The sequence below is a fragment of the Triturus cristatus genome, chromosome 12 (assembly GCF_964204655.1).
Source record: "Triturus cristatus chromosome 12, aTriCri1.1, whole genome shotgun sequence".
Taxonomy (NCBI): domain Eukaryota; kingdom Metazoa; phylum Chordata; class Amphibia; order Caudata; family Salamandridae; genus Triturus; species Triturus cristatus.
In genome coordinates, this window is record NC_140595.1 from 701,617,350 (window position 1) to 701,644,054 (window position 26,705).

Sequence of the window (26,705 nt, forward strand, 5' to 3'; positions counted from 1 at the left end):
AGTCAGGCTTATCTTAATAGGCAGTGTGTAAAGTATTTGTGTAACACTTCAAACATTAACACAGTGTAAATACCAGAAAAAGACTCCATACCAGGTTAAAAAATAGATTATGATTTGATAATAAAAGAACACCAAAACAACAAAAACCCAATGTGCAGAAAAGTCGACATATGAATGTTTTAAAATGAAATGCAAAAATAGCTCTTAGAAGCAAAAAGCACTCAAAGAGTTAATGGGTCACACTGGACGGGACAAAGTAATGAGTTCTGGCCACCAGCAATCGATTGCAGACCGGCTACAGGACCAACAAAGGATTCGCTGAGCAAAAGTACCATAATCCTAGTCACAGCAATAGATGCGTCGATGATCCATACACAATTGCGGTGTTACGCCAAAGTTCTTCATGCAACTGTGGTGATGTATCGGTTCTGTTGAGCTGAGCGCAGGTTCCAAGTGCATCGGTGCCAAAGGCGATGCGCCTACTTACATTGGCAGTGATGTCTTGGTTCCAAGGCAGTGGTTCTGGATGCAATGTGGCTGCTCCTGGTGCAATGCGCTGGTCCTGTTCCTGCAACAGCTGCAATGCATCGATTCTGTTCTCGCAGCAGAGGATGAGTTGGTTTCCTCTAAAGCAAAACCCTAGGTCCACTTCCAAGGGTCCAGGACTGAGGTGGCACCCCTTGGCAGGAGAGACTCACAAGCAGATAAGTCCAAGGGTTATCTGCTTGTGAAGAAACAGGAGGCAAGCCAGCAAGCCCTTGGAGTCACTCTGGGTTCAAGTGATGCAGGTCCAGTCCCTCTCACACAGGCTGGGGAACAGCATGCACCATTGCAGCTTATCAAGGCAGGATTACAGCAATCCAGAGCCCAGCAAAGTAGCAGTGCAGCAGAGTGACAGTTCCTTCAAAAACTCAGCAGTTCTTCTTCCTGGCAGAGTAGTCACAGGTCCAGAATAGTACTGATTTGGTAGTGCCAAAGGTCCAGTCGTTATACCCAGTAGTGCATTTAAAGTGAGGGAGACTTCAAAGAAAGCTTTGAAGCACAAAGAGGTTCTTCCTTCCTGCCCTAGCTCCACACACGCTTTGGGGGGTAATCAATCCTATGTGTGGTTACAGGACATAGCCCTTTCAGTGTAAGTGTCAGCTCATCCCTCCGATCCTGCAAAGAATGGCTCATCAGCATCCAGTTAAACACACAAGATGATGGACGGAATGTTGCACATTGGCAAAACATTCACCCCCAGTCATCTGCATCCAGTGACCACTCAGGGACACCTATCCTTCCTTTGTGTGTGACTGTCTGGAGGGAATACAGGAAGCCAGCTGTCACCCACCCCAGACGTTCATTCCAGAGATGGGCAGAAGGCATCACATGCAAAAACAGCTCTTAGAAGGAAATAGCCTCAAATAGTTATTTGGTTGCGCCGGGCAGGTTCAAAGTCAAGAGTTCAGTCTGCCTGCGATGGAGTGCAGGTCAATTACGAGAGCCACATAAGGCCTGCTGGATAAAAGTACCTTATTCCTTGTTGCAGCATGAGATGTGTCATTTATTAAGGGTGGGCAGTGAACTCCACTTCGCCAGCTGAGTTTGCAGAGTTTTGCCAACTCCGCACTCCACTGCGAGCACGGAGTTTCATGAAATACTCCGGTTTTTCCAGGTGGCAGAGTGTGAAGGCACTATTTCCAGGGATTTGTGATCTATGCTAATATATGCAAAAATCGCGTTGCAAATCAGTTTGCTGCTGCTGTATGTGCAGTAGAGTAGACCAAAACCACTGTTTGTAATAATCGGTGCACCATGAAGCTGCCAGCACCCTCTACCCCGATGTCTTTCGCGTCAGACCCAAGTGGGATTCACACCTTTTGTGTCACTGTCAGCTAGACCCGAGCAACATAAATTAATTTAAACTGTGGGCACTCGGGTGGAGCATTACAGGGAGCACCTTTTTGTTAGCTTCTGTGACTTCAAACCCAGCACCAAACGTGAGACCTGGTGGCCCGTGGAGCGGGGCTGCATGGTGTGGAGACTGCCATGTCCGCAGGCCCCAGTCTTGTGGCTTGCAGCGGCACATGGTGGGACCTCCTGTCTACACGCCGGTGGCGGAAGGTGAGCATTGAGGCCTGGGTGTGCATGGGCGGGCATGCTCCAATGGGCGGCGGGAGGGGCTAGGGTGCCTCTGCCTGGGTGTGCATGGGCGGGCTGGCGATGTCTTGTGCAATTGTGTGTACTGTGCCAATCATGTTTCTGGACTCTGTTTCAGATGACAGGTCTGTCTCAGATGTGTGACCTGGTGTACTGCTATACATACCGGCAAGTGGTTGGAGACACACCAGTGGCAGCAGGTGAGCAGTGTGGCCTCGCTGTACAGGGATGGCACTCTCTCTCTCTCCCCCTCTCTTCTTCTCTCTTTCTCTCTCTCTCTCTCTCTCCCTCTCTACCCCCTCTTCTCTCTCTCTCCCCCTCTCTTCTTCTCTCTCTCTCCACCTCTCTTCTTCCCTCTCTCTCTCCCCCTCTCTTCTTATCTCTCTCTGTCTCCCCCTCTCTTCTTATCTCTCTCTCTCGCTCTCACCCTCTCTTCTTCTCTCTCTCTCTCTCCCCCCCTCTTCTCTCTCCCTCTCTCTCCCCCTCTGTTCTTCTCTCTCTCTCTCTCTCCCCCTCTGTTCTTATCTCTCTCTCTACCCCTCTCTTCTTCTCTCTCTCTCCCCCTGTCCCCCTCTCTTCTTATCTCTCTATCTCTCTCCCTCTTGTCTTATCTCTCTCTCTCTCTCTCCCTCTCTTCTTCTCTCTCTCTCACTCCCCCCCTCTCTCTCTCTCTCTCTCTCTCCCCCTCTATTCATATCTCTCTCTCTCCCCCTCTCTTCTTCTCTCTCTTTCTTTCTCTCTCTCTCCCCTCTCTTCTTGTCTCTCTCTCCCCCCTCTTCTTCTCTCTCTCTATCCCCCTCTCTTCCTATCTCTGTCTCCCTCTCTTCCTCTCTCTCCCCCCTTCTCTGTATGTCTGTCCTTTGATGTGCGCAGGACACACCTTCTCATCAGGATTTTTGTCTTGCAGGCTGTGACCTACGGATTGTCCGGTGGGGGGCCGCCATGTGTCTTCAGTGTTCATGTTAATAAAGTTTCATTTGTTGCTTCGAAAGTGAATGTGTGATGCTCGTTTTTGTGACGACACATGCATGTCACCAGTTGTGATTGTGCGACATCAAACAGATTATTTTGTACATGTTTAGGTGTAGCTGATGTGGCATTGAAGTACTGGGTATTTTAGACCCAGCGGTGCAGGGGCACACACCCTATGACTTCTGGGTTCACCCTGTTCCAGACCTACAGAAACACAAAGATCGTTTATTGGCTGCAGACCAATTACAGGTATCCTAGAAGTACAACAGCGTGTATGTTCTCAGGAGACTGCTGAAAAACATAGAAACGGACTTCATCTTAAATACGCTTTTCCCTGCCTCAAGCATACATTCCTAGGTTTTATGATACGGTAATAAACAAGTGTACATTACAAAGAAAAGGCAGAGTCATGATGACCATCCCACATTCCAGTTCGGCCAGCCCACAATGATTTACACAGTAAGGTTCAGATCCCACATTTGATATCAATAGACCCCCCCAATAAACATGAGCATCTCCTGTTTTGGGAAACAAGTCATAAAGCAGGAACAGTCAGATGTGAAAGAGATTAGCCGGAGGCTCGTGTAGAATGAAAGGGTTTTATGACGGGTCAAGCCCTGATGCTAATCACAGGTGGACGGAGGAAGGGGAGCTCGTGAGACCAGTTTGACCCGGGGCAGCAGAGCCAGCTGCCCAGGTCACAGAGAAGTCAAAGGAAAAGCCCATGTACTGTGAGGCCCGTATTTGCTCCATTATAGCCTATGTGAGGGCAATGACAAGATGGCCACCGCTTCCAAAATGGAACCCGCGAAGTAACGTAAAACAACGTGTACACAGTGCATTCATAGCTAGAACGATATATAAAGCACTCGTACATACCGCATTAACCATTTGCGGTTTGCTAATACCAGGATAAACAGGGGTAGGGCCCTGTCCCCTACGCGGTGCCAGAGATTAAAGTACGACAGCATGTCTTTGGTCGGGGGGCCCGGGGAGAGGGGGACAGGTGTTGTTGCCCTTTCGGACCTCCGGGCTGCATGTTCAGTTGCCCGGGTGCATCTGTTACCCTTCCGACCTGGCTGTGGGCTGTGCTCCCTTTTGTGGTGCAGGCTGTGGTCCGACTTTGCACCAGGTCAGAGCAGTTGTTATTTTCCTGCTTCTAACACGCCTTATTGCCTGTTTTGTGTTCTTATCGCAGTTCTAGCTGGTTGTTGTGAATGTTGTGGAGTGGTGGTGTCACAGCTTTTGGCACGGGAACGCCTACTCTGCATCTCATTAGTGATAGTTGCGGGGGTCATCTGTGGCGATGTTTTTTGCGGCTGCTATCGTGGGTAAACTGGTGCTGTGGGCTGTTAACACCAGCTTGTGATTGGGGCGATAAGTTTATCGCAACTTTGACTGCGATAATGTGCCATTAACTTGGGGATAGATCCTTGTGAATATCATCCTTAGTACCTTTCCTTCTACATAAATCATAATACATCCACTGCTGCCTATAGTCTACTACCTCTCCTCTCTCCCCTACAAATATCTTTCCCTTTCCTCTAACATACAAAAGCTCACATATATAGTTGTACCTCTGCCTGTACCATAATAGATCTACCTGTTTCATAGTATCTCAGCTCTACTAATGTTCTTCCATCTCTAACTTTGCCTTTACCTAGGGCCTCTACTGTATCCTAGTAAATCTAGCCCTACTTACACAGAAGTAAATCTAAGTCAAACTAAAACACAGTACCTTTACCAAAGTCTATTCCCCAACTACTTCTATCCCCTCCCATACCTATTTCCTGTACCTCTGGAAGAAAAGGAGTTTCTAGGTTTAGAAATTCACTAAGGTTGTGTTTCAGTAGCCTGGGATCAGAAGTCAGGTGTTTTATTTGATATAGCTCTGACCTGATTCTATCTCAAGGTACAAGGAGGTCCTAAATATGGCCTAAATATTGCTAACTAGACCCTTGTAAGTCAAAGCTTAGATCATGGGCCATCAAATCTGTTGTCTAGGTTTCAATTACTGGTGTGGTATAGTTGAACCCCATGGTTTAAAAGCAAATGTCAGCTTTGAGGCTGCACTCTTTTCAGACAACTTTGCAGAAGATGACACATTTCATTTGGATACAAATATATTAATCACTGATTTGTATTTTGAGTTTAGTAAATGCAATCAACACCATATGTGCAGCATATACATATAAAAAAGAAATAGGAAGTTAAGCTTGGGCGACCTCACATACAAGACTGACATCATACTGGCACCCTTGATTTGGGATCACCTCCCAGCAGCATGCTAATCCAACTTTTAAACCTATTCTGGGTCCAATGGCACCAGTCTGGAAGAAGATGAAAAAAGACCTGGATGCCCACTGTGCTAAAATAAGACAAAATTGTCAGCCAAAGTGAGACTGGAAGAAATACTCCTAATCGTTATGAATCTCTGCTCTTCAGAATCTGATGGTGAAATCTGTCAGAACCAGGCTGGCCAACAAGGAGATTTAAAAATGGAAGGTGATTAGAACCAAACCTGTTGGGGATTCCTACCTGCCTAGATCAGGTCCTATCTTTATTGTTTTTATAATTTCTAATCTCTTATCCATTTTTCTTTGTTTTTGTTTGCCTATTCTTAGCTTTATTGCTCTTAGTAAATGATTCCTTCTCTTAAACGTATCTTGCTGTGGGTTGTTTTCCTGTAACTGTTGTTTGGCTGGGTTGTTACTCATAGTACCCTATGAATAAATATCTGTTATTCACAGCCAAGATACCCTTCTGGGTGAATGTTCGCTTTACAAATACACGTTATGGTATGTCATGTTATATGTTACACATCATTTCTCTGGGTATGCAATGATGGTCATGCCATGCCACCAAAGGTATGCTGAGGTACACATAGTGAAAACTATTTACATATGTGGACTGATCTATCCCTCAGTGTGGGAAGAAATCACAGGTCACATCTAGATTGGAACTGTAGTTCCATAGTGTACTACAACATTTTACCTTCATTTTTACTGAATTTGACACGTTTCATATGGTTTATGAATCCATTGTTTTCTTTCTTATTGAATCTCTGTATAAGATCAACTCAAATACTCTCTTCAACATTGAGCTTCTGCAAATGTTTTTATAATGCTAGCAAACTCTTGCAGTTCCCATTTTAGGGGCCAACCAAATTTTGCATACATTATTTTCAGTTATGCGCTTTTCACATAATATTCACTTACACAAGCAGAACATTTCTTGCAGGAATTACCAATTGATATGCTGTCTAGTTTCCCTAATACACAGCCTAGGAGTTAGGTTTGCATACACCCTGCAACCTGCTGAGCAGTACTTGAGTGAGATGTGTTTCAGGTAACAATCAGTCATATAAAATGTCCCAAAATCAAACTCTTCTTTTTATTCTTTATATTAATGAACTGAATACCTCCCTGATTGAACTGACTAGTGATGTACCGAAAATTAACGGTTAACTCTACCCCGCACTTTTATATGCAGACGACGCGGTCCTTATGGGCCTCACACCTAAAACATTACGCATTTTAATTTCAGGCTTTGTTTCTTTTATGGCAGAGTTGGGACTTTGTACTAATTTTTATAAATCTTTTATAATGTCATGTGGACCTAAAAAGCATTGCATAAAGAACATAAGGACTGGAGGCGACCTTCTAAAAAGCACTAGCACTTTTCCTTACCTTGGCCTAGTCTTTTCTGACACGGGCTCATGGCGATCGCATGTAGCCCGGGGCAGAAATAAACTTGGTATGGCAATTAACTCTATAATTAGCCTGCGACAGCCCAGGAAGGCAGAGGTGGTGATCCCATTACTGCAGATCTATAGAACCCAGGGTCTGCCCACTGCAACCTATGGTGCCGAAGTGTGGGGGCACGTAGACTGCAGTGGTATACAAACGGAGGAAAACAGATTCTGCAGAAGGGTACTTGGGGCACAAATTTCATCACCCACCTTCATATGCCATAAAGAACTGAACCTACACTATGTGGAGGATTTTATCAAATCTCGTCCTGCCTTATTTTGGTTAAAGTTGTGGCGAAACCCTGCTGCAACTCTAACACAAGGAATCATTACAGATTGCCTTAAATGTGACAGGGGTAAATATATACCTTGGCTTAGCACTGTACATAAAAGCTTAGCTAGCATTCATTTAGAACACACTTTCTTTCTTCCCTCCGCTGCCGAAAACATAAATTTAAAAGCAGCGAGGGGTGCATTATATGATCTATATCGTGAAGACAGAGAAAAGACCGAGCTTCGTTAGCCATCAATCATTAGATATATTCCTATCCTGAGGACATCAGGTAACGACTATTATAAGCCACAGGAGTATCTAAGGAAAAATATTGGGAGATGGAATAGGAGCTTGCTTTTCCGCCTTAGGGACAATAGCGTAAAATACTTACTCTGCTTTCCGATTGGTTGTAACAAAAATTTGGAGGAGACACTCTGCCCATGTAGCGATGGTTGCAAACAAACAATGCCATACTTTTTGTTCTCTTGCAAATGTTATGTAAGGTACACAAAACAATACCTAATCCCGTACTTTAAGGCAATCGAGATGACCGACCATATCTCGGCGTATCAAGAAATATTGCAACTGGGTTGCAAGGACATGATCCACCGTGTAAGCTCTTTTTTACAAGCAGCGGTTAGATCACGAGCCTCTATGATCGCCTCTTGAAACACGTTATTAATTTGCAATGCTTTTTATCTGATTACGTCCATTTATGATGTGTCTATTTTGTACAAAGTCGGATGTCATAAATTGTCTATTTGCACTATGATCAATGTTTACATTTCTGCGATTCTTGCACAGTAATGCTGGCGGCACTTGTATAGTCTAAAAAAGGAAACTTATCGCTCATTTGCACTTTATCATCATAGCTATATACTGGGCTTATGCTATTTTATAGATTGCAATACATGTGACAAGCCTGTTTTCCACATAGTTGGATGTTTACAAATTGTCTATTTTTTACAGTGTTAAAAGTTTACATCTTGCGCTTTTGCACAGTAATGCTGCTGGTCTCTGTACGAATTATTGGTTAATTTACTTGTTAATTTGCACTTACAACTTGCATGTTGGCTTTATGATATTTTTTTTTTTTTTACAAGTTTATCGACTGATCTTATTTCTAACTATTTTTATATTTGAGAGAAGATTGTATACCACATGTATATTAGCAGTGATGTTGTACTTTTATGGATATATATTATATCCGAATAAAGATGATTGACTGACTGACTGACAAACTCTTCACATTAGAAAGGCACACTCGAGAAAACTAGGAAATAAGGGATTCATTTTAAATAGGTATTTCTAAAATAAAAATCATTTTCTTGTGCACACAATATGAATTGTAACTGTAATAAAAACAAAAAGAGGTGAAATGTTTTACGAGTCATATGAACAGCAGAACATACCCCAACATATTGTTTGGTTTTTATTTTATATCAATGCACCCCTCACATCGTTAGCATGTTGAGGTAACTCAGCACTAAAAGAAAACCTAATTTGAGTTTCAAAGATGGGTTAGACTATAATACCTGTTTTGAACAATGAATTTATTGTTCAAAATAAGATAATAGAATAGTCTGCTATTCTCACCCCAGCTGGATAGAAGGCTGATAAACCCCAGGAAGTAAAGGCTGAATGCAACTCAGATTAGCTTTCAGAAAAAAAATTTGAAGCAATTTTAAATGGGCAGTCTCATCTCAGTCATGGTACAAAGGTACTCTATAGCTCTCAACATTTACAACGAAACTGCGGCACATTACTGCCACCCGAGCATCATTTTTATGACACTCCGAATGTGCAGTGTGCCTGCCCATATGTACAAGGTCACATAAAGCCACCCTGAATGGATTTCATGGCCTTGTTAAAATGGCCCCCTTTCACGCATTAGTCTGCATGAAAGGGGTGGTCCATGGGTGCTGCTGTGGGTGTTCCCACGGAGCAACCATTGATTCTGACATATTCCCAGATTTTCAAGGTTTTGTAAACCTGGAAATGTGCCTGATTCCTATACCTCCCCAGGGGAGGCATAAAAGTGGAGCAACAAGGAGAAATACCTTTATTTCTCATAATTGTTTACTCTTTCTATGTGTCAGTCTTGCGAGTGGGAGCAAATGGTGAGTGTGGCAAGTGCAACCTTTGAGGCCGCTATGGTGTCTGCACATCAGACATGCACACATACACAATTCCCCTGGCTGTTGTAGAAAAGAAAACCCCTTATAAAATCATAATCGTAGAGAAAGAAACATCTTCCGAAGTAAGATTTATTTTCTCCTACCTTGGCCGGCGCCTCAACGAAACAGTGACCTATTGAGCAAAACTTGAGGGACTATCAGGTTGGGAAGGCGGGGAAATATCCTGGAGTGAACTATTTGGAAGCATTCAGTCAGAATCGAATCTATTCTGTCCATTTTCGCAGCATTTGTTTGTTTTTTCTATTCATTTATACCCTATATATAAGTCCAGATATTGTTCATGTAGATAACCGGGGCACCTTAATTCTGACCGCTATTGTTAGTGCGTTTAATCTGTGCCTCATTCATCTATTCTGCTCTCCATTTTTGTTACGTACTGGCATGTTGCCTTACACCATGTTTCCTATTTAGAGTAACCGTCCCAGATACCATCATATAGATAGTTGCAAACTATATTAGCAATATTTCTCCATCTATTTTTATTGTAGCATTTGGCCTGATGCAGCTTTGTGGTTTTCCACTGTCTAAAGCGGTATTTTACCTTCTGCAAAGCCCATCTATGCTTACGGACCTGTAATCCATACCCCCAATTCTAAATACAACAGGTAACTTCGTGTTTTGCTGCATGTCCATTTCCTCTATTCTCGCTCTTTAGGAATTGAGACACATTTATTCCTTTTTGTGTTTTTCAGCCTTAATCACATTGCTGTCTGCCTCTCGTCTCTACCATAGATATTTCAGTTTAATTATTCCCCTCGCAAAGTTTTATCCTTAGACGCCTTGGGCTCAAGCGTCTACTAGCCTGGAGTGCATATACAATTTACTCTTTTGTCCTCTTTTAGAGCCTGTAACGGCAGGACAAAGTCTGATAGACCGGGCGTATGACCTTTAATAGGGAAGGCCACAATTCCATCCTAGATTATATATTGGTCGAACTTAGATCTTGGGGAATGGTTCAGGATTTCATAATATATGATAGGAAAGATAGTGATGATAATCCTCTGGTTATGATGTTAAAACCAGAGAGCCTGGCTATGTCAAATCTAATCCCAGATAAAAACTTAATTGGACCTCTGCTCCTTTTAACTAATAACAGGCGGAGAGTCAAGTGGCCACAAATATTAGGCTCCCCGAATAAACTTGCGGATGTGTATCAAAGGTTTCTGCCTTCTCTGAGTGATATGGGTGAGGTGCAGGATTAAGCTAAGCACACAGGGATTGGCGATGATCCCTTGAAAATACATCAAGGGCTCATTCAAAATCTCTCTGATGTGTTTTACCCGGAAGGAAGGTCAAAGACAAACCCAGTTGGAGCCCATCGCTGGTTCAATGCTCATTGCCGGGAAGCCAAAAAGGACTTGGTCCTTGCGGTCAAGTCAAAGGATAAAACTAAGATTAAGTACTGTCGGTGCTTATATAAGCAGGCTATTCAGAAGGGAAAGAAAGAGTGGGAGGCAGATAACTGGGAAGATCTTAGAGTTGCACTAAAGTCCAAAGATTTTAAATCCTTTTGGACAATTGTTAGTTGTGGGAGCAGGGTAGGTAGATTGGCCAATGAACCAAATATAGCTGCATCGGTCTGGGAATTGCATTTTGAGGCCCTGTATTCCTCACAGAGTAATGATGAATTTGAAACCACTCTCCCATGCCTCCACCATGAGTATCGACTGGAGGGGGCCTGGGAGATTACATTGGTGGAGGTAGAGGATGCCATTTTGAAATTAGCTCCAAAAAAGGCCCCTGGACTAGATAAGATACCGGGAGATCTATACCGTTCTGAACCGAAAATATGAGCTCCTGTTGTTGTGCGTGTTCTTTTTAATGCCATACTGAATGGTATGGATCCCCTGGAAACATGGTGGGGAGCTGAAATAGTTCCTATCTTTAAAAAAGGTTGCCCCCTTAAACCATCTAATTATAGGCCAATTAGCCTCATAGACGTGACGCAAAAATTGATTGGCAGAATCATTCAAAGTAGAATACAGATAGGCTATTTGGTTTTAGGTTTAAACCTATAATAACTGATAAAACCCCACCGAAAGGAAAATAGCCATCACTGGTGTAATCATATAAACACTGAAAAAACACCTTTGCAACCACAAACTAAGTGCCATTCAAAGAAAGGAAAAGATGAGTGAAAGAGTCATTTTTATTTCGTCCTTAAGGGGCCAATGCAATGTAACTTTGTTATACAAGGTAGTATCAAGAGAGACAGGGCTAACATTATTCTGCTTGAGTTTTGTTGTTTAGGGATGTCACTGAAACATTGTCTCTTCTTCCTTCTGCTATTTTTAGGTTTGTGGTCTTTGCTCTAAAGATGCAGTGTTTAGATGCATTTTTAGGTCTTATTTAGTTATTGTATAAACTGTAGAGAATTGGGAAATATCAAAATCATATTTGAAATTTTGGCCACATTTGACTTCACTGATAGGTGAAATGGCTGGATTAATCAGAATCTTTCCTAATATGTGGCATCACATTTACCCACTGACAGAGAATGTGTGAAGTCCTTTGATACATCTGTCACCCTTTCTAGTGAGTCAGTATTGATTGTAAGTGAATTGCCAAACAGCCCAGTTTTCAAACATTCAATGCAAGATGTAGTGACAGGTATGTGTGAAATGAATGTTGTCACCAAGCATCTGAGATAGTGGTGAAAACATGACGCCAGGCATTTGGTAAACATGGAACAGTGTCACTTGGAATGCTGCTGAAAAAAGTTCCTACCATGTTCAATTAAGATTGGAGTGATATTCTTTGTATTTGCAGTAATTCAGCTACGTATATGAACAAGTTGTATGATGGCCTGTCAAAATCGATACCTGAGCTGAAGTGCTTCCCTGTAAGATATCCTTGTCACTTGCTAGAGTGTATGCTGAAAGCATCTTTACAATCTTCAGTGTTAATGAAGAATGCTATTGACTTAGTAGTCCATTCTGGTGCAGTAAAAATGTATTTTGTCCTCATATATACCCTGTGCACACACTACCTATACACATGCACTATCAGTTCAGAAAGCAAGCAATTATAAAAATTAAATTAAAATTCCATAAACACCGGAAAAACACTGTTTCTGTTGTTTTTAATGGCGCAAAAATGTGTAACCACTGATAACCACTGTTTTTTAAGGTATTGAAAAAAACTGAAAAAACCCCACCAGAATTTACCAAAAACAGAAACTGAAAACAGGAAAGCCTAATTATAACCTAGCAGTAAATATTATCTCCAAAACGACTGCAATGAAGTATGTCGTGTTTGGTGTCAAACACCTTGGAATCATACCTCCACACCAGTAACTGGTGTGGGAGGTATGATTCCAAGGTTCTGAGGGTACCTAAGTCTACCGGTACCGACTTTCTTGAACCTTAGAGCACAAAATGGATGCTTCCAGCCCAAGACACGCGTCTGTCCTCCTGCTGCTGAGCCAAGCTCGAGCAGGGGAAGGCAGCACAGTAGGCATCCTTTCACAGGGAGGTGTGACCACCTCCCAGACAGGATTTAGTGTATTGGGGCTGGGTGGGCGCACTGTCTCAGTGCCAGAAAGTCTGAAAGAGGGGCACATTTGGTGTCCCTGTGCATAGTCTAGCTCAAACCAGTTTTGGGAGCCATTTGCTCCTGCTCTGCAATGAAAGTGGACAAAGGACATGGGTGTAGCCACCCCTCTGTCCTGTCCCTCCCCTAGGAGGCTCCCTAGAATCTGTCCAACCCATTCCCGTGGGTATAAAATGGGTTACCGGGCTACAGGACATTATATTTTACGTGGACAAGATTCTGCAAGAAGATACCACTACCCTTCAACCGTCTGGACACGCTGGACTTTGCTGGACCTCCCTTGGGCTCGACTTCATCTTCCCTTGCTGTCCACAGTCTGGCCACTGTCTGTGATCAATACAGGCTCCATGCTGGACCCTGTGGACCTCCAAGACAACAGAAGAATCTCCCTTGGGGTGAAGGAGTCACTCCCCTGCAAACGCAGGCACGTAACGCATCTGATTGTTGGCTGATCTTGAGCTCCTGTGGACTCTGAAGGCTCCAGCAACACAGGAGGTAGGTTTCTGAAGGTCTCAGAGGTTGAGCTGCCCTCTCACTTAGTTTGAGGTGGATATTTCTCGTGGGGACCGTATACCCATACCCCTGTGCACAATGTTCATTTGCAGCTGCAAATGCTTCTTGTCATGTAACAATTCCGTGCATTGGGCCATTTGTAGCCCTGCCTACAGGGCATCTTTTCTGAGAAGGACTCTGGCATCCTCACATTTTGGGCCCTGCTAGCTGGTATCCTGTGAAACTATCTGAGGTTCCCTCATGACTCCTGTGCCTTCGACCTGTGGGTCCACTTGGGAGTCAACTTTGCTTTATTTGAGCTTCCCTAGTTGCTTCAGACCTGCCCTGACTCTCCTTGCTGTGGTGAGTCTCCTGGTCCTTGCTGGGCCAGATTTACTCAGAATTTGACCATCTACATTGTTTGCCGCTGCCAAGGCTTGTTGGTGTTCCCCAGGACACTGACCCCTCAGCACTCTACATCCTTCGTGGGACAGCTCGTCTCCAACTCCTGGATGTCCTAAACATCTCCGGGTCCTCGCAGCTGAAGAGTCAAGATCACCATCAACACACCTGAAGCACCCGACATCCGTGGGCATTCGTCTACCGAGCCTCTGGTCACTCCAAAGTGACCCGGACTCTGTCTCTTCTGCTTTGAGGTTCTTCTCATCTAGAATCCACATTTGGATTCCAGCGGACCTTTTTCGTACTTCCCGCAGTAGCATTTCTTTATCGACACCCATAGAGAACGACAAGGGTTTCCAACGCCACTTTGTGCCTATGCACCCGGCTCCTCTGGGTTAGGTAACTCTGGTACCAAGGAATCCACGGGTGGGGTGGTTCTTCAATCTCTCAAGTTCCAAGGGTTGTCTTCATAATCTGCTGGGAAGGGTCCTGAAACTCTGATTTTCCAACTGCGTCTTTCCCATTGAATTGTACGGAGCATGCGGTCGTGTTCTCACACTGCAACCGTCCTCCATGGGGTCCTTACTCACTCACCTTGGGTGGTTCCTTAGGGTCCCAGCAATTCTACACCTTCTAGACTAGGTTCTTATACCACATATTTAGTATATGGTGTGGTCTCCCCTGGAGCCCACTGTGTATTGTGCTACTTACGTTTGATTCTTTGCAACTGTATTATTTGATTTGTGTTCTATCCTTGTGTAGAGGATACTAGAGAGTGTTATATATAATAAATACATATTTGTATAACTACTGTGTGGTTTCTCTTTCATTTAACTAATACTATAAGGTTGCATTCTGGTAAAACAAGGTGCCTAACATTCCTTCAAGATTTACCACTAGGATAGCTTTCAATGAAGGTTATCTTTGACCTAATCACCATAAAGGTTGTTTGGACTGGTACTAGGTGCCCACTTTAATTAGTGGACAGCATATACCAGGCCAACGTCTCACAACTAATAAACAGAAAAAATTTGTGAGAAAGTCATCCTTTTTTTCTCTGATCACCCCAATTTTTTGACTGATACTGATACTGGTGGTTACTGACTCTAATTGTGCCCTGGGCTTTGCTAATTAGGCCCAGGGCCAGTGCTATGATTCAAAGGTACATGGTAAGTAGGCGTAATTATAATTGGCTCTTACAACCTACCTATAAGTCCCTAATATATGGTAGGCCATATAGGTTTAGAGACCCCATTTGATGTAATGCACTTAAGTGTACACTGCTGTGGTGTCTGCTATAAAAGTAGCCTGCTTGTTTTGCAGGCTACTTTTGAACTAAAACGAATTCCAAAGTCTAATACTACCTTTTTATTACATAAGTCACCCCTAAGGTCTGCCCTAGGTTCCCCAGGGGTAAGGTGCTTTATAATTAAAAGCAGGGACAAAATAAAATATTTTTTATACGATCTGGTGAGGACAAAACTGACAGTTTTGTTTTTTCCCATTGTAGTGTCGCTAGCTCTATAGACTAACATGGGAAAGCTTTTTTAAACTTTAATATAGACTAACGTTTGTCAGGAGTGAGATAGAACATTAGTTCAAAGTATCAAAATAATAGTTGCAATAAATCTAACAACTTGCCACCGTTAGATTTATTATAACTATTGCAGTAAAGTATTCGTAGAATTTGCCTATTGCCTAGTTTCTGCAACAATTGGTCATGATCACTGTTCCCTCTAAGGTGCGCGCAGGCACGCGGACGCACCTATGTCTCCCCCGTAGCACGCATTGTAAAATGTAAAGCGTGCACAGGCAACTGAGGACTGTCGGACCGCCACTTTTAAAATGTGTGCGGCGCGATATCGGTCAGATTGTGTGCCTTTTTGTAAGTAATCATGCTAATCGCACTGCCTGTCATGCACTGCAATTAACATGATTACTATAACAAAGGCACACAATCTGACCGGCAGCGGTGCCCTATTAACAAATGAAGGGCAGCAAGTCTACAAGCACGTCATGCTTGTAGACTTGCTGCATTTTGTTTGTGAATAGAGAGGGGCAGGTTGCATTGTGGGCTCGGCGGGCAGTGTCGGGAGTCTGACCTCCGGCACACCCGAGTTTTTCAATGGTCTTTAAAGACCATTTGCACATTTTCACACATTTGCAAACTGGTTACCGAGGCTTAGAATTTTTTCTGGTTCCAGTACCCCCTGCCCCACCCGCCCCCTCCCCCCTTCTGCCTATTCCGTTGCCGTAGTGTGAGAACCCATTTCATGAAAAGGAATATAGAGTAGGGTTGCCAAAAGGAAAATACCAGCCATGTGTTGTTTAAAGAGCCTGCAAAGACCTTGTCTTGACACTAAATAGAGTTATAAATAAAAAAGTATGTATTCATTTGTAATTTGACTTTTCTGTCTTTGTTCCCTTTAAATCAGTCATGGATCATTCAGGCAGACCAAGAGCACAATTATAAGTGCTTTCTATTTATATTTGCTGTTCGAAGTATGCACTGATAAGTGCTGAAAATACGGTTTTAGGTGACTTTATTTTTGTACCATCTGGACATCAAAATAATGAGCTGGCAGCTCTAATCATAAGACTGGAAGTTTGTTGCAGGATCAGCACATTATTTATTTCCTCCACCCTCAATCCCTGATTAATGCCATAATAGCGATAGTTTAACTTATGTCTGAAACCCTACGCCACCTCCAATGACATGCTGAGTTACTTCAAGCATCTGGGAATGCACCATGCATTCAGACAACCCACTCCTCATTCTCACCCTTCACTTTCATGCTCACCCTGCACTCACAGTGATAATAATGCACTCACACGGATCACCATGCACTCACATCATTCACCCGCTCACCCTGCACTCACAGCGATCACTCTGCACTCACAATGAACTTGCGCAGTTCACCCTGTACCTCACCCTGCAGTCACACGAGCACACTACTTACCCTGCACTCATGTGACACTTTACTCACCTGTCCCCCTCACTACTCAATCTGCAATCTCACTCAAACAAGCCCATCACTAACCATGCATTCATTCGTGCCACTCTGCACTTACATCTGCACCCAAATTCATATGGTCACCTTACTCACCCTGCAGTCACTCCTCTTACCCTACTCTCACACTGTTGTATCGCTCACCGTGCACTTACATGGGCACTCCTGACACCCACACAGCTCAGAGGGTTAATGTGCCTGCTACTAAGAATGTGAACCATGCAGTTTACAGAACTGAGTGTAAGAAAACTATGACTAGCGCTCTAAAAAATGAAATGTTTGTCAGAAAGGTGCTATAGAGAGATGAGGTGCATTGTTGGCGAGTGGTAGTGAGGGAATTAATGAAGAAGAGAGAAAGGGGGGAGGGTGCACCAAAAAAGACTGTTGCACCATGTGCAACCAGTGCTAGGGCCAGCACTGGTTGGGAGTGTTACCCCCCCCCCCGAAGTTTGGGTCTGGTTGCGCCCCTTTGCAACCCCCCAAAAGTGGAAGGACAATAACCTAGCTAACCTGATCAAAATGTTAAAAAACTGATGTAAACATTACAACGCTGCAGCCATAGGCTGTCACAGAACTACACACCACTGGCACTGACCAGGCCGGTGACTCTGCTGACTTTTAACACGCTGGTGCTGAAATTAATTGGACCCACACCAGGGGGCGGCACGCTGGTGCTATTAATAATTGAAAATACATTTTGAAGCAGTGAGAGAAATACCTCACCAAGGCACTACTTATTTTGCAAGGCGACTCTCGAGGAGCAGCAATTGGTACAGGCTGCTTCACTGTAACAAATCCCTTGGCAAATGCTGGCCCGAGCATGATTCCATGACTCAGTAACAGCGGTACGGAGACAAACTTTGGCCTCTCAAGCAAACTGTACAAACGGCCGGTTTGTTTCTCAATGTGGAAACCATAAACCCATAAACCCAACCAGGATGTCCGGCTCGGCTTTGTCAATTATATGCTGACTCACAGAAACTAAATATTCTAATCCACAAGAGGCCTAGCAGATGTGGTGTGAAACAGGCGAAGGAGGCGCACGGTTATCAGTCACATATTCAACCCATCTGTCGCACACTTGACTCAACGGCGATAGGCGGCTCCACCATTCCATCAAGTCATACTTGCCCATCGTGCATGAACATGATCCTGTATCATTCCCCGTAATTCCTCCTCAATCACTCAGAACTTACCACCAGGTTGCCTTTGACAGCGTGGGCCATCGCTGCTTCCGCACCGTTTGGCCAGAGCATCGATGTGCCTATTCATGCCACTATGGCTCTGCCCCCTCTTGCTGAGCTAACGTGAACATACACCCACCAGCTAGCCCCACCCACATCCAGTAAAAGTTACAATTCTGATGCAGCTTTGTCTTGCTTGGAGGGAGCAGTCTGTAGAAAACTGAAATAAGCACACAGGAGTTAAAGTCAGTCAGTTAAACTAAGCACAGGAGTTAAAGTTAGTCAGTAAAAATCAATCAGTCAGAATTAGTGCATGATTACTAGCGCTCCTGAGGACCTGCAATTATGCGTGACTTTGCATTTCAATGCAGTGATGTGGACCACCACACTGAAATGTGTTAGTCTAACGCCTGATGCGTGGAACTAGGCAGGGATGAGTCTTCAGAGACGTTTTGAGTCATGGCCAAAGTGGGCTCTGGCCCAGGGGCCCAGCCTTTCAGGGGATCCTCCTGATAGTTTTACCCTGATGACCTTGAATAATTACTAAGCGCATTGTTTTGAATACCATTATTCCTTAATTTATTTTTAAGGTGGGTGATGTGTGAGAGTCTATTATAGACATTCTGCAGAGAAATGTTTATTTTTCATGCAACATCCATAAAAAGGTTTCTTTTAGATTGCAATAGGACTAAACATGAGAAATGGGAGTGCGCCACAGATATTATTTGCAGTAATATTAGTGAACTGCTGATGTGTTACAATATTGATAACACACATCACTATCCCTGAACATTAGATGTAAACACATTTAGAATTTGGACAGTAGCACCTGTATACCGTCAGTGACATGGCCTAAGAGGGCATGAAAGAGCTCAAATGAAATCATAAATTCAAGCCTGTTCTGAAATGGGGCCCCCAAAATAGGTTTGCCAAGGGCCCCCAAAATCCTTAAGATGTCCCTGGTAGACTTGCTGCATTTCTTTGGCTAATAGGGCTCAGCTGTGGGGCCAGGGCCGACTCTAGGGCAGTGTGACCGGTGCCACTGTACCGGGTTCTGACTCGGGGAGAGGGGGAGGGGGTCTGCCGTGTTTGCATGTATATTATTGTTTTAAAAGCACCTGCTGTGACATTCCTTGCCTCCAGCGAATTTCATGCAATAATAAATATGTCAAGATAACTCTCAGAGTTTGCTCTAGTGGAAGTTTTAAGGTAGCGCACAGGGTTAATATGCCTGCTGCAAAGAATGTGCACCATGCAGATTTCAATGTGCGGGCTGTCCCACAGCGGTACCTATAAAAAAGGCACCAAAATGGGAACGCCAAAGCAAACTCCTGCAGGTCATGGACTGCCAAGTCCATACCCTACAGGAACTGGGGGTGCATGCACACGGAGGGCATAACATGTGCTCCCTGCATGGACCCCCAGGTATGCAATCTTGTATAGGCTCTCAACATTTTCCCTCCCTGTAAGCAGAGCTCTAGTTGAGAATCTTTAGTGAAATCTTATATTGGTACCACAGTTGGAGTCCTGTGCTTCTCTAAAGCTGAAAGTGTACTTGCCTGAGTAACCAATTCATGTCATGGTGTGTGTATGTAAATGCAAACCTGCCTTAAGACCCATCATGTGGCATTGTATGTGTGGAATACACCATATTATCACTTTTTAAGCAGATGTTTGGAGTGATTTTTGCACTGATATTTGTCGCTGCACCCATATGTGCGGTCTGGTTCTTGGCGCACATACCATTGGCTGCAGCGCACAGAGACCTTACACTGCTGCACACAGAGGAAAAATTAAAGGGAACAATGGGACTGATGATCAGTATTTGCTTCTTCTTCGGATGCTGCATTTTGTTGATAATGCTTCAGTGTTGCCACGAGAGCACCCTGATTGCAACCATCATTGTAAGGCGTGGCCTTTCCTTGATCAACCTGTAGATTGATATTCAGAGATCTATGTTCCAGGGAGAAAAAAATCTGTGGATGAGTCTTTGATTCTGTTCAAGGGCTGTTTGGTTTTTAGGCAGTAAATTCATAGCAAGAAGGCACATTATAGAATTAAGAAGTATATCCTGTCTGAGAGTAGTACTGGATATGTCTATATTCTCAGGGTGTACACCGGTAGGGATTCCAGGATTGACCCCCCTGGTTGTCAGTCCACTTTCGGAGCTAGTGAGAAAATTGTGTTGGAACTTGGTAGAGGACTTTTTAATCAAATGTCACCATGCGTAGTGATGAAAATCTAGTTGTGAAATATTCTGACAGGAGAGATGTCTACATGCTGACTACCATCCATAATGAAAGTATTTCACCTGTGATGGTTTGAGGTCAGATTGCTGAAGTGTGCAAACCTGTGTGCATTTTATACTACAATAAGCACATGGGTGGGGCAGATAGAGTAGATAAGAGGTTGGTTACGTTTGATTTAAGAAGTTGGCTATCAATTTATTACATTTAGCAACCTCCAATGCTTTTGTTTTATTCAAGGATTGTTCTCCGGAGTCAATGAGGACTTTTCTTCAGTTTCAGGAGTCTGTGATAAGCAGCCTTGTTGAATTGAAAGAGGCAAGAGTTCCTAGAGTTGATGTGGTGAAGGATGAGCTAGATTGAAAGATTGGCACTTTCCTGGTCACATTTCTCCCTCATCCATACAATACTTTCTCAGTAAGAGATGTAGAGTGTGTGCCTGAAAAGGTAAGGAAGGAGAGTCATATGTGCTGCCCCAATTGTCCTAATCCTGGGCTGAGTGTGCTCACATGTTTTAAATTCTACCACATGCAACAGAGTTTTTGTGAGCAGCGGTGAATGTAAAAGTAAACTGGCTGGTCTTTATTGTTTTATATTTTTCTTCAGATTTCACGATTGGCATTAGTGTGATGTATTTAGTTAGATCTGTTGTGCTTGTAGTTATAGTTGCATAACTACTTCCAATTGGTTTGTGATTTCTTTTTTGTAAAGAACAAATTTTGATGGCAGTGTGCGTGGGCTGGCATTTGGCTAGTGGTGTGCATGAACTGGTGTTTGTCTGGCAGAGTGCATGGACTGGCGTTTGACTGGTGGTTTGCATGGACTTGCAATTGGGTGGCAGTATGTGTGGACTGGCACTTGGCTGGCAGTATTTGTGGACTGGCATTTGGCTGGTGGTGTACATGGACTGGCGTCTGACTGACAGTGTGCGTGGACTGGCGCTTTGCTGTCAGTGTGCATGGACTAGCGCTTGGCTGGTGGTGTGTGTGCGCCGGCCCTTGGCTGGTGGTGTGTGTGAGCTGGCATTTATTGCTGGTGTGTGAGTAGTAACCTGCTGCCGGTTACTACACGCACTGCTAATTAAATGCCAGTGCACAAACTCTGTCTGCCCCCAGCTGATGTGATTGCTGTGTCAGCCAAGTGGGCGTATGAAAGTAATGGGCCTTTGAATTGCGCTGTCTGTTGATGTGAGTGTTGTAATGTGCTGGGCCCAGCTTGCGGTGTGAATGGTCTTATGTGTGACACGTATGAAAGGTCTGTGAATGGCCTGTAAAAAGGATAGTGCCTTGTCGCAGCTTTACAGCTCACGTGCTGTGAGTCATTGGCTCAGTTTTCTGAGCTTTCAATTATTAACAGTGCATTTCATTTTTGTGAATAAACTATTACGTTGTGAACCTTCACTCACCCTCGTGCCCATTCCAATCAGTATGTCTGTGTACTTGAGGAATAGATGGTTGTAATGTAATATTTGTCTTTTTCTGCCAGGGTGTACATTTTCTCTACATGTCTGTTGATGTGATTGTTGTAATGTGCTGGGCCCTCGGATGGCCGTGTAAATGGTCCTGTTTGTGTTACATATGAAAGGTGTGTGAATGGCCTGTAAAGCAGTTGGTGCCTTGTCACAGGTTTACTGCTCACGAGCTGTGAGTCATTGGTTCCTTTTTTTACCTTTCCATTATTAACAGTGTATTTCATTTTTGTAAAATCTTGTTAACCTCTTCCGTGCGCTAGACGGCCGAGAGCCGTCCGACATCACGGTGGGTGTGTGCGTCGGATGGCTCCCAGCCATCCTAGCACCCACCCATGGGGGAAGCGCTGGCGCTCCCCCGTGGGCCGCCCTTTATGGTGCCTTCCCCCACCCCCTCCTCCACATCATCTAATGCCGTCAGCGCGCCTCAAATGTGATTCCCAACGTGCTAGAAGCCATTTGCTTCCAGCGCGGCTTCGGAGAGGAGGTGAGTTTCTCCTCGTGGGAGGGGAGAATTTAAAAAAGAGGCATCAGGGTAAGGAAAACCCTTTCCTTTCCCCTGATGCCTCTGTTGAGCATTCCTGCTGCATGATCATGCGATCATGCAGCACGAATGCCCACTAGACACCAGGGATATTTTTTTATTTTTATATGGTAATTGATCTACTGTTTGCAGGGAGCAGCCCCATAGGCAAGGGTCACTCCCCTATTTGGGGACAATTTGTTTTAGCTGTGTCTACCCCCCTAGGGGGCAGATTGCGCCATTATTTTTAAATTAATGTGGCCCACTAAACCACCAGGGATACATTTATGGGGAGTGGCCCCTTGGGCAAGGGTCGCTCCCCTTGGGGGCATTGTTTTTGGCTGTCTGCCCCCTGGGGGGGCAGATCTCGCCATATTTATTTATTTAGTGGCCCAATAAACCACGAGGGATTAATTTGTGGGGAGTGGCCCCTTGGGCAAGGGTCACTCCCCCGTGGGGGCAATGTTTTTGTCTGTCTACGTCCCCCTAGGGGGGCAGATCTTGCCATTTTTTAGGTCTCGTCTGACCCAGAGCATGCGCTGGTCTGGCGAGACATTTTGAGAGGGCTCCAAAAAGTGCTACCAGGCCAGCCTAGAGCTACAGTGCATGTGCGCGGGTGCGCGCGCCGCGCTTGACCTCGATTACTTTCACTTGCGCGGCCTCTTTGATGTTTGATCGCGATCGCTTGCAATGCCTCCGGCTTCAAGATTGTATACCTGGTCCAGTACACTCTTAAATGAAGCTCGAAGACTTTTAAATTCATTCATTTATTTATACTTTTACAGCTGGACGCAGGGATTTGGATAACTGCCCAGACAGGTGATGTTCTACAATATGTAAAGCGTACGCAACCTGTTGCGGCATCTTGGTGCGTGAAACTCGATTTGCGGTGGGAGATTCCGATTTAGTATTATTATTTTTTTTTTTTTATAAACTATGACGTCATTTTACCTTTCAGGCACATATGTGCGTGACCGTGAATACAGCAAACTGGGTACACAGACTGAAGCGCGTAGACGTATGGTACTATTTGTCTACATAAAACATGAAACTATCTGACAGTACGCGGAGGGATACCTCAACGAGTTCAGTCACTATTCGTCACATGAACAATGCGAGGATCAGCCAAGAGTTCGAATCCCGCCAGGGCTAGTCCACTTCTATCTTCGTCCAGTACATAGTGTCATAAACTCGGTGTAATAATAACGTTGTTCAGAGTCGCTGTGCGTGTTACAACAAGGCGGTGAGGAAGGAAGGCTGGTGTGAGTGAAACCCCTCTCCCTCCCTGGGGCGGTAGAGCTGAGAGAGCAGCACAAACCACGTTGGCTGAAACTATGCTAGAGCATGAGACGGTAGAAAGAATGTACGTAAAATAATATCACATCAATTCAGAACGCAACTATGGTGACCTTGACAAAAGCAACGCATTTGGAGGCTAGTTGAAAACGTCCTTCGATTGAAGATACAGGCCTCCTTATTTGAGAGGAAACTAACAGTGGCAAAAAGCAGTTCGTGTTCATGACAAGTGCCTGACAGCCCGATGCACAAAACACTTCTAAATAAACATTCTGGTAGAATTTGATAAAAGCTTGAATACGAGGTTCAAGAGGGTGGAAAAAGAACTCCATACCATACGCTTTTGCATACTTCTCTCAGCACAACAACACAACTTGTATCAGTTATCTGCCTCACTGGCCCGTTCCAGGAAAGCACAGGTGGCTCGGAGCCAGTAAAAACATAAGCCAAACATCTTAGCAGCCTCTCGCTCCATCCTTTCCACCTACAGCCCCCTCACTAACTCAAGCCAATTGTCATAAAACAATAAGTCCTTTCTCTTACGCCAAAAAGCTATTCAGCAACTGTTATTCCATTTCTTAACCTGCCAGAGACCCATTTGATAAAAAAAAAAAAGAAATGTATTATGTCCATCAGTGGTACAATGCAGTTTTACAATACAGAACAGACTCCAGAATGGACTGTGGTGGAGGGCTAGTAAACATATTTGGGGCCTAAAAATCCAAATAAAAGCTTAAAGGCTTCCGTCGAATTAATAGCAATTGGCCAAGCGCCACCATTTATGTTCAGAAAAACAGAAAAATCTCCATAAAGGAAATATTGGTCCTTTTAACTTTTCCATATATTACAGAAGATTCATAACAAGAGTGAGTAACGGACATCTCAAAAGCAGCTGCGATATTATACAACATATTGATTTGTATAGGGTTATTTATGCAACATATTGCTGTTTAGCTGACATCTGGCTAAACGTGCTTCACTTACTGCATGGTATTTGTCAAATCCTGCAGGACCAAAGTAAAGATTAAACAAAAAAAGTTTGAGGGGAAAAAAAAATAGATTTCACTGCTTTTAGCTAAGCGGTATACTTAATGTATTTGCTTTGGTACATCTAACAGCCTTGTAAATTTACTTGTGATGAGGAGCGGAGACAATACAATTGATTGTGAAATAAACTTATAAAAGAGGGACTTCACACAACTGTAGGTGGAGGATCCTTTGATAATGTATTAGGGCTGACTGAGCTTCCTAGTCTTGGGTTCCATCATTCTCTTTCCTGGTGAGCGGCAACATAGAATTTGTACCTAACGTATAAGAAAATCTAGAGCCGTTCCAGAAGATCTTTGAACGGTGGGGCCAGTGTCAAGTAGACTTATGTGTGTCCTACGTCAGTCACCAACTTCTGCAGTTTTTCAGCTGAAGGATAGATTCACTGATGATGGCAACAGATGCTTTCACTCGATTGAAGCTGGTTTCTGGGTTATTTTTCCTGTTTAGTGCGCAGAGCACTAAATAACAAAAACAAAAACAAGCATTGGCATAGCCAATAGGTCTCACTTTTTAGGTATTTAGTTATGCAACTGTTGCATGGCTGAACACTTATAAGGTCCCAAAAGCGAGACCTATTGGCTATGCCAATGCTTGTTTTATGTAGTTGCCCACTACACCACCAGGGACTAATTTGTGGGGAGTGGCCCCTTGGGCAAGGGTCGCTCCCCCTTGGGGGCAATGTTTTTGACTGTATGTTCCCCCCCCCCAGGGTGGGCAGATCTCGCCATTTTTTATTTAGTGGCCCAATAGACCCCCAGGGATTAATTTGTGGGGAGTGGCCCCTTGGGCAAGAGTCGCTCCCCTTTATGGGAGAATGATTGGGGCCATTTCTGCCCTCTTTGGGTGGCAGATCAGCAGTATGTTTTTATGCCCATCTGCCCCAAGGGGGGGCAGATGCCCCTAGACACCAGGATCTTTTTAATTTTGGTGTTGGGGAGTGGCCTCTTGGGCAAGGGTTTTCAAAAATGTATAGGTTTGTTAGGTTTCTCGAGGTGCCGGCAGAGCTAGGGTTAAAAAACTACAGCTAGGCACTTTGCAAAAAAAGGGTCATTTTTCACTGTGAAAATGTGGTGTGTCCATGTTGCGTTATGGGCCATTTCCTGTTGCAGGCACTAGGCCTACCCACACAAGTTGTTGTAAATTGAAACAATGATGTGATTAAGCATTTACCAAAGACATTATTTCCCTTCCTTTAGAGCATGTTTTCTCTGTTATGTTGACCGAAGTTCGGACTCCATTTTGTATTGTCATGCCTCCACGTGTTCACCACGAGAAGAGTCCAACCTCTTTGTTAGTTGCTCTTGTAATCTGCCTAGTAACAGTCTATAAATAGCTCCTTTGTCCATCTGGCGCATGCCCAGACTTGACCACATCTGTTATCAGTTAGCCTTGCTTGACCATGTTTTCGCGGGCTCAAGGAGTGTGTTAGCTCCGCCCACATATTGATTCAGTATCGAAAATGACCATAAATGGTAATGTTCTTCGGCATCATGTTGTATCCACCCACTTATGAGCCCCTCTATTGTGTATAAAAGGGGACCATGTACGTAAGTTCTTTGTGCTACTCCATGCAATACTGAAGAGTGTTATGTGGATTGTAGAACCACCCTTAAGGGTTAATAAACGCTGTCTTTGTACTTTGCAGTTTCCGTGCCAACTTCCTTATCGATTCCATTACAGGAGAGCGAACCCTTGTGTCCTGCGGGCCTAGCTGGGGCCTGTATTCATCAATTGGCGCCCGTCACGTGGGGCTCATCGGCGACTCGGATGCTCGAAGGACTGGTCGCGACGAAGGTGAGGAATTTGGCCGGGGACGTGATCACTGCCAGTGGCGTCTTATCCCTGGCATCCCGAGGTTTTCTTCCTTCCCTTCCGAGCTGACCGTCTGGGTGGCGCCGGTCCTCGACTGAGACCTCTTCTGTCGGTCCTGCCGTGAAAGCCGTTTGGGCGATTTTGGAGCTTGGCAGTTGGAATCTGGACTCTTGATTGGTAAGAACCGTTGTACGGTACTTGCTCCGAGTTTTTTGAAGCCTGGTCTGGCTATTTGAGTTTGATTTGTGATGACTAGTCATATTTTGTATTTGTCTTTGTGAAAATATATGCGTTGCAACACATATAGGCAGGTAATGTGGAGAGATTTCTCC

General features: G+C 44.3%; 1 protein-coding gene across 1 annotated transcript in view; it reads right to left on the reverse strand.

The window, feature by feature from the left end:
* LOC146780140 (vomeronasal type-2 receptor 26-like) overlaps positions 1-26,705 on the reverse strand; it is a 139,558-nt gene that overhangs the window by 20,723 nt on the left and 92,130 nt on the right. Inside the window, exon 5 of the mRNA XM_085637125.1 lies at positions 24,912-25,019. Coding sequence (XP_085493251.1) covers positions 24,912-25,019 — 108 coding nt within the window. The remainder of the gene's footprint in view (positions 1-24,911; positions 25,020-26,705) is intronic.